Below are 17,326 nucleotides of genomic sequence, written 5' to 3'. Positions count from 1 at the left end.
CATACTTGTCTTTCCTCTGGATAAAGACCTTCCAAACCCGTCAGCCCAACAATACATCCAAGCAGCTAAGAAAACGTGGAGAGGCTCTCTATCAAGAATCCCCAACTTACGGCTATGAAAGATGGGGACACTCCAACTAAGAAAGATCAGTATCAACCGTGGATAAGACTAAGGATGCCAGGGGCACCAAAGAGGATGGGGAAAACGCTTTAGCTTTTTCAACAGTCAAATATCAGCAAGCACACAGACAAAGGTCAGGTCATAATAGCCATGAGACGGTAGAAGGGCTTTGGGCCACCCACTCCTTTCAGTGGTCAGTATTCTCTTTGACCCCTTTGTGCTTTTGGATATCACCAGCGGGCCAGAAACATGATCAGGAAGAAAAGTGGCTGGGGAAACAAGAGTTAAAAAAGAAAAGGGAAAGCACCTTTAGAAGATGTGAAACAACAGGAAGAGGGTACTGGTGAGAAATGAACAGAAACGTGACTGAGAGAGTAAGTGATGAGGACGTTACCAACAAATGTCTCAGGCAGCCCAGTGAGTGGATTTCCTCCCCCATCTAAAGCATAACCAACCAACCAACCTTTGTTCCTGCTCCCTATGTGCAGTCTTCAAGTCATGACCTTGAGTGGGCTCACCTGCTTATTCCAACATGAAACAGTTCTGCAGTTCCTTATTCAAAGGGGATATTGCAGAAGGGAAATTCTAAAATATCCACCCCTTTAACTCAATTCCTATAGGGTCAAAAATGTCAATAGCTACTGACAACAGGAGTGTTTGGATTCTGGAAACACTTCTCTGGCATGCGGGGAGTGGGGTATCTTTAATTGATAACAATGCAGCCTCACTGTGCAGTTGCAAAATAGCGGGGAAAGACACCTTGCATACCAACATAAGGACTGCTTCTTCACGAACAAATGCATCTGACCACACATGAAATAGAGGGCAATGTGATACTGATGAGACAATTAAGGAGGTTAAGCACCCCCCCGTTAATATATTCACTGACATTTCAAATCAATATGAGAGATGTGAAAGCTTATAAACAGGTATTTGTACCACTTAACATCCCAAAGAAGCCCACACTATTGCTCCCAAGAATCTACAAAGATCCATGAGCAAGATAACCTCTAAGATCCCCATAATCTTTTTCACTATGTTATGAAATATGATAGTGCATTAAAGCAGGAGGTACCCTGTGGGTTTGATTGTTAAAAAAAAAAAAGGCAGATCTAAAACCCTAAGCCTGAGTCCAGCACACTTCCCACTGTTCCTTTTTTGTGCCCTGCCTAGCAGAATGAGTGAGAGGCATACTCCTGGAAAGAAGATGGATCTGTTGACTATGACTTGAGAGAAATTAGCAGGTAGATGGGCACCATGGCAGCTGAGCAGCCTCACTCCTGCCTGCAAGAGCCAGCCCAACAGGCAGAAACAGAAATACAATTAAATTAAGTCAGAAAACCCGCTACAGAAAATGCAATTACTCAAAGATACAAATAAATGTTCAAAGAAAATTGGCCCCTGACAGGGTTAGTCAAGCTTCTAAATCCAGCTGGAGGCAGGCAGCTCTGGGCTGATTCACCAAGGAGGAGACCGCAGAGCCGAAGGCTCACTGCCTCAGCATCCTGGCTGGGTCAGCCAGCGTTCACCTCGCATCCCAGGACACCCAGGGTGAGGAGCAATTGGCGGGTGGATGGTCAATGAAGCAGGGCTCCAGGAACAGGATGTGGGCAGACACAGAATGGGTCACGGACGTGCAAGGCGGATCGCCAGAGAAAGGGGCAGACGGATCTCCGACATTGCAGGAAAACACCAGACCAAGTGAGCCCCGCTCCCTCCACCCTCCTCATCCAAGAAGCAACTGGAAGATGCCCTACCTCTCGCTGCAGCACCAGCTCCTTGGTGAAAAGCGTTGCTTCCTCACTGAATGGCTCCCCTTCCTGCACCAAGCCTGGGAGGTTCCGGGCTCCTCTGGGGCATTCGATACCTGTGTCAGGAGAAAGGAAGAATTTGTGATTAAAAGGGGCCCATGAGGTCTGGTGTCCAGCAAGAATGGTCCCCTGACTCTGGGCGATCTAGTACCTACTAGATGATAATGCAGGACAGGACAGAGAAGTGGAAGGAGGGGAGGTGTTTAGTTCACCTGAGGTGGGAAAAACGACCACTATCAGGGCAGCAACAGTGGAGAAGGGGATCTTGGTCACAGAGTCTGGAAATTATTAAGATCACCAGGGGAGTTCCAAGTAAGATATTTGGGAAACACCCCCCACTCCACCAAGATGTGGGATGAATCCTTGTCTTGGACTCCTCACTCTGTAAGGGCCTATAGTCTCGCTGCTTCAATCATCACTTACACAAATGGCTCTCTCACCTAAATTACACTGATATCCCCAGCCATTCTGCCTCCTGAGAGCCGTTCTGGCTGATGCCTAGACATTTTCTCTTTACTATCTGACTTGCACATCCAATTCACAAGTGTTAACTTGGTGTCATTTTCCTCTTCAAATAAGCTTCCCCCTCTGTCCTCTGGTTATATTTGGGACAATAGTACCATCAGTATTTCATTCAGAATGGGAGACAGAAAAAAAACAGAATCTTGATGAAATATTAGGTGTCTGAAGCCAGACAGACCTGGATTCACATCCTAGCTGTCATTTATTAGATCTGTGACCAAAGCCCAGTGACTGAGCCCACTCAAAGCCTCAGTTGTCCTATTTGTAAAACATACTTCAAGTGCCTGTTGGTGGAATTAGGGGAGATTATTACGGCAAATATTTAGTAACATGCCTGACACATGGAAAGGTTCAATACATTTTAGCTCTTATTACTGTATCATTATTATCACTGACACAATTACCCATGCTCAAAATCTCAGTCATCTTTCATTCTACAAAGTAGTCTGCAAGATTCTTGAAGACAAAATCTCACCCTTCACACGCCTGTGTACTCAAGGACAGCACTGTATACAATATGGGTGCTCACTAACCAAAGCAGACTGCGTTTTCTTTCTCTTTGTTTCAATCATTGATGTTGCAGATATTTATCATCGATGGTGGTCACCTGTGACAGGCCACAAACTATGTCACATTTTGATGTCTGAATTAGATTTCCCCCAAATTCAAACTGCAGCTGCAATTATGAAGCCAAAAACGTGACCTAGGTTAGAGACCTAGGAAAGGAAAATAATCAAAATATGGGGGGGCGGGATGCACTTAGTGCCCATATCTAAACCACTGCTGGCCTCTCCTGCTGCAATAAGGCAGTTCTGCTGGAAGGTGTGACCTCTTATTTATAAACAGCCTCAGGGACAGTGACAGACGATCTGGCTTGAGGAGGTGGCATAGGGCGGACACCTGCTGGGAGCCTTTGGGAGAACAGGGGCCACCGCTGCTGGGACAGAAGGTACACCCCTTACGGATGAAGCCAGGTGGCTGCACGTGTTTCTGGCCACAGCACAGATTGAAGGTCAAGGAGCTCAGAGGAAAGGTAATAGTTTATACCCCAGGTTTTCAGAAGCTCAAGAACAGCGCTTTCTCTCCAAGCCTCCAGGCCTCAGCAAAGGAACACACGACATCAAACAGAACTCTGGACGGGGAGCACAGCACCAGGAGAGAAACCGCAGCAGGGGAGCACCTGGAGCTGGTGCCAGGACCATTCCCCCACTCAGGCGGAGACGGGATGGGGAAGGCCCTGCCCGAGCGCCACCTGGGCAGAAGGTCACCAGGGCTGCCCCTCTCCCTTCCCACGCCTTAGTGCCAGGCTGGGAGGGAGAATTGGAACTGATTTTTTGAAAAAGACATCAATAAACTCGTGGGACCAAAAAGCCTAAGATTCACCTTGAGAGGAGATGAGGGCTCCAGAAAAATGAAAGCTAGCCCATCCATGACTTTCACAATGTTATTAACCAAAAACCCTTTCCATTTTATATGTGTAAACTAAGCAAACAATGTAATTATCAGAGGAAGATAAACCATTCTATTCTGGCCACATAACCACAGGTAAAACACTGTTGCTCAAACAAGAGTACTGTGAAAACAAGTGTTCAGTTTGTTTGTGACTCTCGGATGGGATGTGACTGGGGTGCTGTGGCTGGGGCTGCAGCGTCACTGAGAGGAAGGACACAGAGTCACTCTAGGTGACCAGATGTCCCCACTCTTCCTGTTCTTGCCTGGGTATTCTGAAGTCTTAAGGGAGCAACACACCCCGCCAGCCCTCTCTGAATCCTGGGAGATCACCAAGTGATAAACTAGAGAGGCAGGATGGCCCACTGAGCCTGGGGAGGCAAACAAGTCAAGCTGAAATGGATTCAGATTGGCTTCCTGGAGAGACTCTTGGGCCTGTGGTGAGCGAACCTTAACCACTGCCTGTGGACTCAGAGGCAATGCCAGGAGCTGGGTTCCAGCTCTTCAAGGGGAGAAAGCTGAACTCAGCTGTCTCCCTGGCCTTCAGATGAGAAAAGTGAACACACCGCAGCACATCAATTCCCATCAGGCAGGCGGGCAAGAGAAAGTTGCCGGAGAACAAGAATATCATCGCTGCTTTTATCATTCACTCTCCCCTTTCTCCTGGCTGACTCGTCCCTCTCTCTGACCTGCCTCTTCTGAAGTAACCCCTTCTGAGGCAAAACCTGTCTCAATGTCGCACCTCAGGTCTGGGTCAGGATGGCTTAGCTGATGCTAATTACTAGGACAGAGAGAGGTTCTATCCAGTGGGAGCAGGTACCAAACACTGAAACCCAGGTGAACCCAGGTATAAGTTCTAGGAGAATAAAGGTGTGTGTGTGGGGGATGAGTATTTACCGTGCATCCTTGACTATCTATGAATTGACATGTGGCCCCAAGTCACCAAGTAGCCAGTCTGAACTCTAGACTGTCAGACGCTACAGCTACTGAGAAAAAGCCCAGTTTCTGGAGTCAAGCACTGCTCTCGCCAGTGTTGGACAAGGCAGGAGTGCAGGACTGGGGGACTCCACTTCATGTCAGGCAGGTGAGGGCGAGAACAGCTGGAGTTGACATGTATGGCGGACATGCCCCTGCGGCACTGGGGTCCTCATGAGAGCAGAGGCAGGGGGATCCCTAGATACAAGGGGGGCCCCAGGCTGCATCGCAAAACAGGGAGTGGGTGAGTGAGGTGGAATCTATTACCAAACCAGGGCTCACAGCTGGAGCTAGGAGGCAGGAAGGGCTTTTACAACATTGACTATCTGAGTGTTAGAAACCTGATGAGCCAAGCTACTTCTGAAGATGGACTGAGTGCCGCTGCTGCTGCTAAGTCGCTTCAGTCGTGTCCGACTCTGTGCGACCCCATAGACGGCAGCCCACCAGGCTCCCCCGTCCCTGGGATTCTCCAGGCAAGAACATTGGAGTGGGTTACCATTTCCTTCTCCAATGCATGAAAGTGAAAAGTGAAAGTGAAGTCACTCAGTCGTGTCCGACTCTTAGCGACCCCATGGACTGCAGCCCACCAGGCTCCTCCGTTCATGGGATTTTCCAGGCAAGAGTTCTGGAGTGGGGTGCCATCGCCTTTTCCGACGGACTCAGTAGATGAGTGTTTTTCAACTTTTATCATTTATTATGATTCCCTCCCCCCACTCACGTATGGGGATATACATATATACAACAGTTTCCACAAAAGAGTGGTCAGTTGTGACTACATGTGATACTCTGTCTCCCTTCTCTATTTCATTAATGAAAACAGCATACAGTTATGACACTGAATTAACTGAAACCTCGGGGTGAGGTTTGCAAGGTCAAGGGCTTGGGGAAGACTGAGGTGTGAAGACAGAAGGCTGGGTGGCCTGACGGCCCTCTTTGAGAGGTCAAAGGCCACACCAAGTGCTTACGTATCAGCTTTGGGACTTGGCTTTTGTGTCCCAAGGGATCAAGGACAGGACGAGAAATATGCAGCCCACTAACAGAGAGTAAGTCAAACAAGGTAACGTCATAAGGTAGGAGAGACAAGACGCAGCTGCTGAAGGCAGGGGAAGGACACGTGCAGCCAGCGAGGGGAGTCCTGCTATGCCCTCCCCTCCTGAGAGCCTGGCCAGTAGGGAAGCCCGATTGCACTGTACCTCTGACTCAAATGCCCCTTGATGCTGGGCTGGCGTCCCCCGCGTGCTGCTTTGTTACTGATGCACCAGACTTAGAGAAGGTTAAAGAAAACATATCACAGGAATGAAGGCCGGGTTCTCTAACAGCGACCCGGAGGCTGCAGTGGCCAAGCTGGGCCAGCCCACATGCCACAAAGGTGAGCGCCCCAGATGGTGAGAAGGAAGCGTGTGTCATCAGGTTCCGGAAGCCCTCGGTAGGCAGGCCAGGCAGAGCTGCAATTCTGGTTGGGGCTCAATCGCCACTATCTGCTGTCTTTCCCACTAAGGCCCCAGGGCTGGCCTGCCTGCTCACGAGGACAGTTAATTCTGCTGAGCTTCCAATGCCACACGTGCAGGTCAGCCACCAAGCTGACCCCTGACACAGGCAACACTCGAATACTGAAAACACTGTTGTTGTTGTTTTTAAATCTCAAACATTCTTGAACATTTCCTTCCCTATAATGGGGAGGGCAGAATGGAGAAGAAAGAGACACCCATGGGGCCCTCGCAGCTGACTTCTGCCAAGGGCAGACACAGGAGAGGCAGGCCAGACACATCTGCTTCTGCTCCAGAGGCTCCCTGACCTCTTTAAAGCCCGACAGACAGACCTGCCTAAGGGAAAAGCCATTATCCCTCACACCTTCTCTATGCTTTCTGGGATAGGAAGGCCGACCAAGATTACTTAAAAACAGAAACAGAAGAGAATTTGCTTGATTCGGTACAATTGAGAAAGAGAAAATTCATCACCAGGCATCGGCACATCATTTCTGGTTTCTATTCTGCTGCTGACAAAGTATCACACATCTCCAAGCCTCAAGGTCTCTGGCTGTAAAATGAAGGTGCTCCAAAATTCTCTCCTGGCCAGGAAATCCTACCATCTGCATTATGCCCTTCTGAGATCTCCCATGTCAGGTTCAACTCTGGGAGTACAGGGTGCCTCCTTTCAAATGTCAAATTCTGGATATACATAAGCATTCTATTAAAAAGAAATTATACATTTAGAGACATTGACTAACTAGGTCAATTAACACAAACACTTTGGTCAGTCAGCTCTGGAGCAAGAAGTACAAATTGTTGTAAATGATACGATAATGGCTACGTAAGATTCTGTTGATGGCCATATGAGGGAGTTGTGTATTGCTTGAATATTTTACATTATATGTTGAGTTTTATGATAATTAAGCCTCAAAGCATGGTGCCTTTTTTCTTTATTGAAGTGAGGGAAGTATCACAAATTCGCCTTGGCTAGAAGTGACACCTTTCCAATGGCTTAGTCCAGCAAACAAGAGGCCAGGCATTTGCGGCTGGAAACAGAACTCTAGTGGAAATAGTAACCAATAGGAGGGATTAGTTGGTGGTGTTTATTACTCGTCTACTATGTGTTTGTTACTGCATTGGACATCACGGAGGGAAGGATGGAGCCTTCTGCCAACTTTGGATACTTGCGGAGATCCCCTGGCAGACCTTCTCTGCCCCTATTTCACAAATACGCATCACTGCCTACTCTGGGTTAGGCACTGGGTTGGGAGATGAAAACTCAATAATGAAAAAGACAGACTTTGTCCTAATGAAGCCTAATTAGCAGCATGACAATATCATCTTCCCCACCATTGTATGAAGTATGCTGTCGGTGATGGAATTTATCATCGGTCTGTAGGGTGCTGGATGTTATGCAGTAACATGCCATATCTGGATTATGGCAGGCAGGTGCATCCGTGTCTAGGAGACTATTGGGAGGATGCACTGGACAAGTCAATCACGAGCTCACCACTGACCCGTCCCTTGCTAAGGAGGCAGCCTCAGGCAGCTGCTTTCCCGCACGTGGCCCTGGATTCTGTCCTCTCCCTGGTCACAAATTGGGAATGGATGTCAGAGCAGGAGGTGAGAAATGAGGGAGAGAGGGCAGAGTTTCTCCTGTACTTGAGTCAAGCATAGTCAATTTATAGCAGATGCAGAGGGGAAGCAAGCTCTGTCTAAAGAGAAGTGAAAGATAACAGGTGAGAAAGATTCTTTCTGGAAACTGGGGAGCACCCAGAACATGAGGCCATTAGGAGGAGGAAGGAGGGGAGGGCATTGCTTCAACACTGGAGCACAAGCACTGGAGCAGGAGGTGCGAACCGCCTCTGACCAAAGACCGCCCCTCCGGGGTTCCAGAATCTGGAAGGTCTGATCTTAGCTTGGCTCCTGTTTGAGAGTTTAATGGATGTTCCCATAAATCTGCTCTCCTCTCACTGCTACCACAAGTAAGCGAACGTAAGAACCTGGAATTTCCAACCCAAATAAAACCAAGATGCAATTGCTTCCTGGGGTTGGTACTGTGTCTTGCTGTTGTTGTTCAGTCGCTAAGTCATGTCTGACTCATTGCGACCCCATGACCTGCAGCACGCCAGGCTTCCCTGTCCTTCACCATCTCCCTGAGTTTGCTCAAACCCATGTCCATTGAGTCAGTGATGCCATCCAACCATCTCGTCCTCTGTTGCTCTCCTCTTCTCTTGCCCTCAATCTCTCCCAGCACCAGGGTCTTTTCCAATGAATCAGCTCTCTGCATCAGGTGGCCAAAGTACTGGAGTTTCAGCTTCAGCATCAGTCCTTCCAATGAATATTCAGGACTGATTTTCTATACGTTTGACTGGTTTCATCTCCTGCAGTCCAAGAGACTCTCAAGAGTCTTCTCCAGCACCATAGTTCAAAAGCATCAATTCTTCAGTGCTCAGCTTAAGTAAGCAGGGTGACAACACAGCCTTGATGTACTCTTTCCCAGCCTGTAACCAGTTTGTTGTTCCACGTGCAGTTCTAACTGTTGCTTCTTGACCTGCATACAGGTTTCTCAGGAGGCAGGTAAGGTGGTCTGGTATTCTGATCTCCTTCAGAATTTTCCACAGTTTGCTGTGATCCAAACAGTCAAGGCTTTAGCGTAATGAAGCAGAAGTTTTTCTGGAATCCCCTTTCTTTTCCTATGATCCAGCTTTTGTTGGCAATTTGATCCTGGTTCCTCTGCCTTTTCTAAATCCAGATTTTACATCTGGAAGTTCTTGGTTCACATACTACTGAAGCTTTACTTAAAGGATTTTGAGCGTTACCTTGCTAGCATGTGAAATGAGTACAACTGTAGGGTACTCTGAGCATTCTTTGGCATTGCCTTTCTTTGGGATTGGAACGAAAACTGACCTTTTCCAGTCCTGTAGCCACTGCTGAGTTTTTCAAATTTGCTGATATATTGAGTACAGCACTTTCACAGCATCATCTCTTAGGATCTGAAACAGCTCAGCTGGAATTCCATCACTTTCACTAGCTCTGTTCGTAGTAACGCTTCCTAAGGCCCACTTGACTTCACACTCCAGGATGTCTGGCTCTAGGTGACTGAGGATTGTGTCTTAGTCCAATTTTATTTTTTCAAGTATCTGTCACACTGCCTAGCACAGAGCAGCACTGTAATTCCTCAATCAAGACTGAATAAATATTAGTGAAAAATACTTCTGGAAAGAAGTCCATACACAGAGAAGGAAATGGCTCATGAACAGTCAGGGTCATAGACCTCTTGCAAATACCAGCAAGGGGCTGACAGGATCCCGAACTACACACATCCCATTTTCAAACAGTGACATTTAAAGGACAAAAAGAAAACACAGCTATACCCATTTGCCTCCCTGGTCTTTGAATTGGCACACCTGGGGAAAGAAATTTACGTGGACAGGGCATATGGGCAGCACCGACCAGCACTGCTGATGCTGGGAAAGACTGAAGGCAGGAGGAGAAGGAGATGACAGCGGATGAGGTGGCTGGATGGCATCACCAACTCGATGGACGTGAGTTTGAGCAACCTCTGGGAGTTGGTGATGGACAGGGAAGCCTGGCGTGCTACAGTCCATGGGGTAGCAAAGAGTTGGACACACCTGAGTGACTGAAATGAACTGACCAGCAATGTCAGTGAGACCCGAGGCTGGAGCACCACAATCGTGTTTGGTTTCCAGTGCAACAGAGGAGGAAAACAATGCCCACCCGTGACCCGTGCTCGGTTCCAGGCAGTCATGCGGCCAGATGTTAGGGCAGAAAACTGAAGTGCACTTAGAGAGCAGTGGGAGATGACTCAGGGGCGGGGATGCCTGCCTTGAAAGGAAAAGATAAAAGGTGCTAAATCTGTACAGCTCAGCTAAGTGGTGACTAAGAGGGTGACACGACAGCAATCTGCAAATATTTGAAAGGTGTAAACACAAAAAGGAGGGAAAATGCTCAGCCTGAAAACAGGGGGTGTAATTATTAGGGGAAAGAAAATCTGGATGAAATATCGGAAAAACTTAGTGTGGGGATGACTACGGGGTTATAAATAAGTTTCCTGAAAGGAAAAGGCAATTATTCGATCCTAAAGCTGAAAGGTGGCCATGAAGCCCATCCCTCTGCTTCTGGGAAAGCAGCCTGGACCAGGGGACTTTTATTTTCTACATTTACGGAGAGACTTCTTAAGTAAATCTAAGTCAAAATACTTCTGCTTTAAGTACTGCTTGCTGAAATTTTAACCAATTTTGTTGGTCAAACCACAGAAGAGACAAAATGACTGTTCTGATGGGGCTTTCAGAATAAAAACAGGCTTTACCTGCTAGCATGTGACATGTGCCTGGCCAGCAGATACAGTGGAGCTAAGCAGAACCGGGGCACAGACAGCTGGGTAGAGCAGAGGACTGGACCATCTGATGTCCTGGAGCATCTTCGTCCCTAGTCTCTAAGACCCGGGTGAGCACTCGGGGAAGTGCTGCAAGCTTCCCAGAGAGGAGACCACGGACACTCTCCCTTCTTGCTATATAAACGCAGTCCCCTGGAGTGAACGTCAAGGACAAGGCACAGACAGAAAGCCAAAATAAGCTGCCTGGCACACTGACTGCACTCCGGTACCTCTGCCTGAGTCCTTGCTGCTGCAGTTGGCCAATTCATAACTCCCTGCCTCGTGGCAGACAGTAAAGAACCTGCCTGCCAATGCAGGAGGCCTGTGCTCGATCCCCTGGGCAGGGAAGATCTGGAGAAGGGGATGGTAGCCACTCAAGTATTCTGGCCTGGAGAATCCTATGGACAGAGGAGCCTGGTGGGCTACAGTCCCTGGGGTCGCAAAGAGTCAGACATGACTGAGCGACTATCCATCAATTAGTTCCATTTCTCTGCTTTCCCCTGCCATCCTTACCCCCAAGAACAATAACAACAACAAAAAAACCAGACCACGTCACCCAGAGAGTAAGATGGTGAACTTCGTATTTAGAGAGTAAGACACAGCAGTCTAAGAAAAGTAACACTTTCTTATTTTTCTACTCTCTCCCTAAGCATCAAAACCAGAATCTAGACCTCTTAAGCTTTCAGCACAAAACACAGAGACGGACAGGCCAGCCGTCTGATGGTAAGGAAAGTAGTTATCACCTAAATCCTTATGCCAAGCCAAACCCTCACATGTGGCAGGACTGGAGAAACGAAGACACGTCTCAGGGTTTTCCTGGTGGTCCAGTGGTTAAGACTCTGCCTGCCAAGGCAGGAGATGATCTGTGGTTGGGGAATCAAGATTCCCAGGCCTCGTGGTGTGGCCAAATAAAGTAATAAATAGAACTGTTTAAAAAAGGAGAAGAAGAATCTCATGTACCAAATAGCTTGCTTGCAGTCCTCTCTCATAAGATTTAAAGCAGAAACTGTTTGCAGGCCCCAAGCTGCAAATGTCGTCAGTGAGTCAGTTAACAATTGAGAACAGCAAACCGTCCCACTTAGGGCCAGCTGGTCCAATGTTTTCACATTCCCAAAATGGCCCAAGGAGCAAGGCAAACCATAGACCATTGGTTCCTAAGAGTTCTATAGCATATAAGGCCTCAATGTGTACTGAAAGGGTCAAAAACGAAGGAGGATTTTGCATTGTCTCAGATTCTTTATTCTCTTTCTTGTTCGCTAAACCGCTATTTTGTTACCTCGGGGGAGGTGGCATCTTCTGGGCCAATTTTGGAACATGTCACTGGTAAGACTCTTTCAGTGATGAGAAGAAAGGGATAAGAGAAGAATGAAGGAATCCTAATTAAAGGGATCACACTCCTCAGGTAATTGAAGTCAGGGGAGTCAGAACTGGGCAAGAGCTGAGACTGAAGCTGTTTTTAGTTCATAGTTCCAACTGTTTGAGGGAGACTTTTAGTAGGCTGCTTGATTTGGTCATCTTTGAAAGGACCAGAAAGCGAAGTTAACTGGCAAACAGGAGCAATGAGATCCAGTCTCCACAATGTGATGAGAGCTTTGGCTCCCTGTGAAGAAAGGGAGGGGTGGGGAGAGGCCAGCCACAGGGAAGAACAAGTTTCTCTGGCACAAGAGTCACACGATGTGAGCACTGGGAGAGAGTGACGTTTGGAGTCTCACCTCTGGGTTGTCAGCCCATCACTGGCAGATCCCATTCTGCAGTTACCTGAGGGAACGGACATGCCACTCCTCTCTGGAGCCCCAGAAAGTAGATACTCAATAACTGTCTGCCAAACAAATACCAGAGAGTAAAAATAGATGCGGCAAACCTGCAATAACAAGTTCTTCTTCCGAGTTCCTGCAAACATACTATACTAGCTAATGCTTGGTGAATTTACCACAAAATCTTGTCACTCTCACTTCTGGGACTTTAAGGACAGAGAGTGTTAGATGCTAAATCACTGACCGCTGTCTGAGAAGGAGACAAGGAAGGGATGGCTTAGAGGCCTCACGCTGGATGGCTGGGCCAGGCGGGGCGCAAAACTGGCTTCACCAACTTGATTTATCATTGGCTTTAGACACCAAAGAATCATTCCCCAAAGGGAGAGGAGCTTTTTCAGATGGAGCTGGAGTGGCAGATAATAATGGGGCCAGCATCAGAATAACCTTTTATGATTTGTCCCACCACAGAGCAAGAGATGGAAAACGATGATTTTTTTTTTAAAGGGAGAAAAAATTCTCACTGACAAACGAGGCCGTTCCTGTCCCGTGACATGCCAAGTGCACGGCCGTAAACAAGCCAGCCAGGCTTTCTCTGGGGGTGTGTTTGTGAAGGGGAGGGTGGAGATGGCAGGCTGTCTGCTTCCCGACACACATGTTCATTTGGGGGTTTGCTGTAAGCAGCAGCTGCAATAATATCACCACCAACCAGGAGCAGAATGAAACCACCATGCCCTCTAAAAATGCTTTCCATTGGGTTTCTCCTAATTATCGCTATCAACACAGCCACCTCACAACCTCATTACATAGAAAACAAAGCATCTGAGGTCAAGAGCTAGGTCCACAATGGTCTTTCCAGAGACCAGAGAGCCACGTGACTCCAGCGCTTACGTAACACCGTGGCACCATGGAGACCGAACCTAACAAGCCCAGACCCGTGTCTGAGTGGTGAGGGGGAGTCGGTTTCTATGAGAACCTTAACGTTAGCTTTTTCTGACTTATTTTAAACATGCAACTTTATCTCTGAAACAAAACTTAGACTTCTAAAACATAAATGTCATTTTCGGTACCCCAAAATCCTCGTGTTGGGTCTTTCAAATTCCCTATTCGTGGATAAAGAGACCAACCTGAATCTCCTGTTCAGGCTGGTAGAGAAGAGCTCCAGGGAAGGGGGAAAAGCCACGGGAAACAAGCACGTGCATCCTGCAATACCAGCTTCCAGGAGGTATCCTGCCACACACCTGGCAGCCAAATGTAAAAGCTGCTTACTCGCATAAATTTAGAGTGACTTTTTCTAAACCAAGCTGTGTTGTTATTTAACAAAATGCTTCTGAGATGTGTGGAGTACACTTTCAAACCACTGCCTTTCTTGAGCTTTCCACTCACAGAAAATTTCTCTGAGCTTCTCCTCCTGAGGCAAGTGAAAGCCCAATGTCTAGAGATTAGTATGCTCAGCTAGAGGAACTGGAGAAGAGAAAAACCAGCGACTGGCAGGAATACCAAGACCCCTGGAGCCAGGAGAATGAATAAGACTGTGAGCTGAGATGTTGTGAGGAAGAGACCTCCACCTCACCCTCTTTATACGTAAAGGAAGAAATGAAAACAAGCCAAAAAGGAGAGGAATTCTGAGAAACCAAGGTTCTTAAAGAGCACAGGCTGACCTTGGATGCAGAAATACATCCTATCCTGATAAGTAGCTTGAATTCTGGGCTGTGGATGAAGACCGGCATTCACCTTTTTTTTTTTGCTTTGGTTTAGTTTCACAAAAAAGGGGTCAGCAGGCAGCTTCCTGAGGACTAAGTCCAACCCACCGCCTGTTTTTGTACAACCATGAGTTAAGAATGGCGTCTGCATTTCTGAATGGATGCAGAAAAAATATTCTGTGACATGTGAAACACATGCAATTCAAATTTCAGTGTCTCATTCCTATCTGGCCCTTCAGAGAAGAGGTGGGTTGACTCTTGCCTGTTGTAAAACTGGGTGAAAAAAAAAAAATCCAGGCAAGGCAGAGTTTCACTTCTCAGAACCAGAGGATCAGTACAGGCGACAGCATGAGGATATCCTAAACAAAGACACTAAAAAAAGTCCACGGTCACGTAGCTGAAGAGGTAAGAAGCCAGCACACGTGGATCAAGGGAAGCCGGTGCAGCCAACAGCAAGCACGGGCGTGTGCCTGCTCACTGGCTCTCCAGCACTCCGTTCTAGGAACGTCGTCACTCCGGTACCCACCATCTTCCCCTGTGTTCCCACTCTACTCCCGCAGACCCTATTCAAAACTGTGAACTTTCCAGGGTTGCCCTTTTCTGTTTACAACTGCTTCCTTCCAGTCCATGACAGAAAACTCTCACCATCACACTTCTCGCTGGTACTCAGACTTCATCTTTCTACTCTTCTTGGAAAAGCACCTTGATCTCTGCATGCACTCGGCACTATGTCCCAACGCTGTAGTGAAGGTCTTTCCCTTTCCTCCTTTCTCCTGGGTCCTCTCTCTGGGCTGCTCGTCTTGTCTCCTGCTGTTGCCCTGAGTTATGTCTTGGGCCCCTTCCTTTCCACTCTCTGCAGCCTCCCTTGGAAAGCCCACCCATTTTCACGTTCTCCATCACTGTGATCACCTGGAACCCACGTAGGTAAGCCTGAACTGTCCTCTAAGCTCTCAAGGAGCGTCTGACAATCCTCAAGGGTCTGGTCGACATCTCCCGGTGACTGTTCTGTCAATCCCTCAAACCTCATCTTCCTGCTAACTCTCTCCCGCTCCTTCCATTGTCCCCTAGTCCGCCTGCAGCACTAGCAACCCGTTAAGTCTAAAGTTCTCACCTATATTTGATTTGTCCCTACTTTATCCACATAACCTACTGATTGCTACATCTTATCGATCCCATTAATTCCACCTCCACAGTTGTTTATGTAAACCATGGGATCTTCTGAATTCTCAACCTGACTCCGCTTGTTCAGGCTGCTGTCACTTCTGGCCCAGTCTTCTGATCTACCTGCCTGTCCTTCATTTCCCCCATCCTGATCCTTCCTTCCTTCCTGATTTCCCTAAAACTCTTCAGTGGCTTCCAAGGGTTTACCATATAAAATCAGAAATCCACAACCTGACACCCTAGGCCTTCTAAAATCTGGTCTAATTCCTTGGGACCATATGAAACATCCGTTACCCACTTGATAGCCCCTCAAATGCATGAAGACAGTAAAACATTTATTTTCTCTCATCCTCATGTTCTCTCCAGTCTAAACATCCCCAGGTGTTCACAAGATGTGGGTTTTTGACTTCCTACTGCTTTTTTTCTACTGCTTTTATTCCTTGAAAGTAAAAGTGTAGTCACTCAGTTGTGTTCAGCTCTTTTCGACCCCATGGGCTGTCGCCCACCAAGCTCCTCTGTCCATGCGATTCTCCAGGCAAGAATACTGGAATGGGTTGCTGTTCCCTTCTCCAGGGGATCTTCCCAACCCAGGGATCAAACCCAGGTCTTCTGCACTGCAGGCAGATTCTTTACCATCTAAGCCACCAGGGAACCTACTGTCTGAGCCACCAGGGAACTTACATCTTCCAATAGGAAATACCTTTAGAGCTGACTTCATTGAGAGGTCTGATGGGCTAGTGGGGCTCATTCACTGGGAGCAGCCCTTCTTGCACGCTGCAGAGAGGCACCTCTGGAGGTGAACTTGCCAAGTTGGGCTGATGGGGGATGGGTGTGCAAACACTGTGGATCAGCACTACTGCCCCCTACCCATGACCAGGCAGAGTTAAGACATTTCCTCCAGGCAGGAGGCTGCAGCAAGAGAAAGCTCCATCAGTGCAGAAGGAGCCTCTGGGATGTGGGAGCTCTTGAAGGGCTGTGAGGAGCGGTGGGGCCCATCCTGAGGAAGGCAGCAGCCTCTATGGCCTCCATTCCAGCCCACCTCCATTCTGCTTTGCAGCAGTCGCCCCAGGCACCGTGGACTGTCACAACACTGGTGGTGTTGTGACAAGCCATCTATTCATTTCCTCTCTCATTCACGGGGCTCTTGGGGATAGAAAGGAACAGCAAATCCAAACCACTGCCTCGAATCCACTCTGCAGAATTCAGGGAAAGATAGTTTTATTGAAGTGATTATCTGCTCTGTTCGGGAGACCGGAGGGAGAGAAAAGGATTTCGGCATCCAGTGCCTGCCATGGATGCATTCCTGCAGAAACGACGACTGCAGCCATCACTGTGGCCAGTGGGACACTGACAGCACGGCTGGCACTTAATTGAGGCTTTTAGCTCCTGTCACAGTGTGGCAACGGGGCAGCAGAGCGCCCGGATCTGAGCTGTGACGCAGGACACAAAGCTCGGCTGAAAAGCAGGGGAGGAGGGAGCACAGGGAGGGAGAGAATCAGGGACCTGACAGACAGGCTGCCTGAGTTTTTGCAGCGAGTGGGAGATATTAACCTGTCTCACCAGGCTGGGCCTGTCTTCAAGGCAGAGGAAAGCTGCTCCAGTGGGCTTATTACTCACAGCTGCAGGACAGCTTGTGCCACAAGCCCCGGACGAGAAGCCTGCTCTGAATTGTGCACATTTCTAACAAGGCTGCGAGTCACTGGCGAGCAAGTGGCAGTGGCGTCTTTAGGGTGGGTGGGACGATCAACTTCCCCAACACAGCTTGCGATCAAGACGTTGCCGATGATGATTCTGGGTGCTGTGACAACCAAGGGGGGAGTGTGCACGCGCATGCACACACTTGCATGTGCTCACACATCCAAGGAAAGCGGTGCAAAGAGGGGAGGAAAGGGGTGGGGGGAGGCAGACCAAAGAGCGGAGGAAGGAGGTACTGAGGAGGTAGCAGGGGTCGTAATGACCCGGATGA

The 17,326-nt window shown here is 48.2% G+C and overlaps 1 protein-coding gene across 1 annotated transcript in view; it reads right to left on the bottom strand.

Moving 5' to 3' along the window:
• Positions 1-17,326, bottom strand: part of SND1 (staphylococcal nuclease and tudor domain containing 1) — a 422,258-nt gene that overhangs the window by 97,753 nt on the left and 307,179 nt on the right. The window contains exon 16 of the mRNA XM_070787306.1: positions 1,878-1,987. Within this exon, the coding sequence (XP_070643407.1) occupies positions 1,878-1,987 (110 nt within the window). The remainder of the gene's footprint in view (positions 1-1,877; positions 1,988-17,326) is intronic.

Source organism: Bos indicus, chromosome 4, assembly GCF_029378745.1.
Source record: "Bos indicus isolate NIAB-ARS_2022 breed Sahiwal x Tharparkar chromosome 4, NIAB-ARS_B.indTharparkar_mat_pri_1.0, whole genome shotgun sequence".
In the NCBI taxonomy this organism is placed as follows: Eukaryota; Metazoa; Chordata; class Mammalia; order Artiodactyla; family Bovidae; genus Bos; species Bos indicus.
This window is presented reverse-complemented; position numbering and strand designations above follow the sequence as displayed.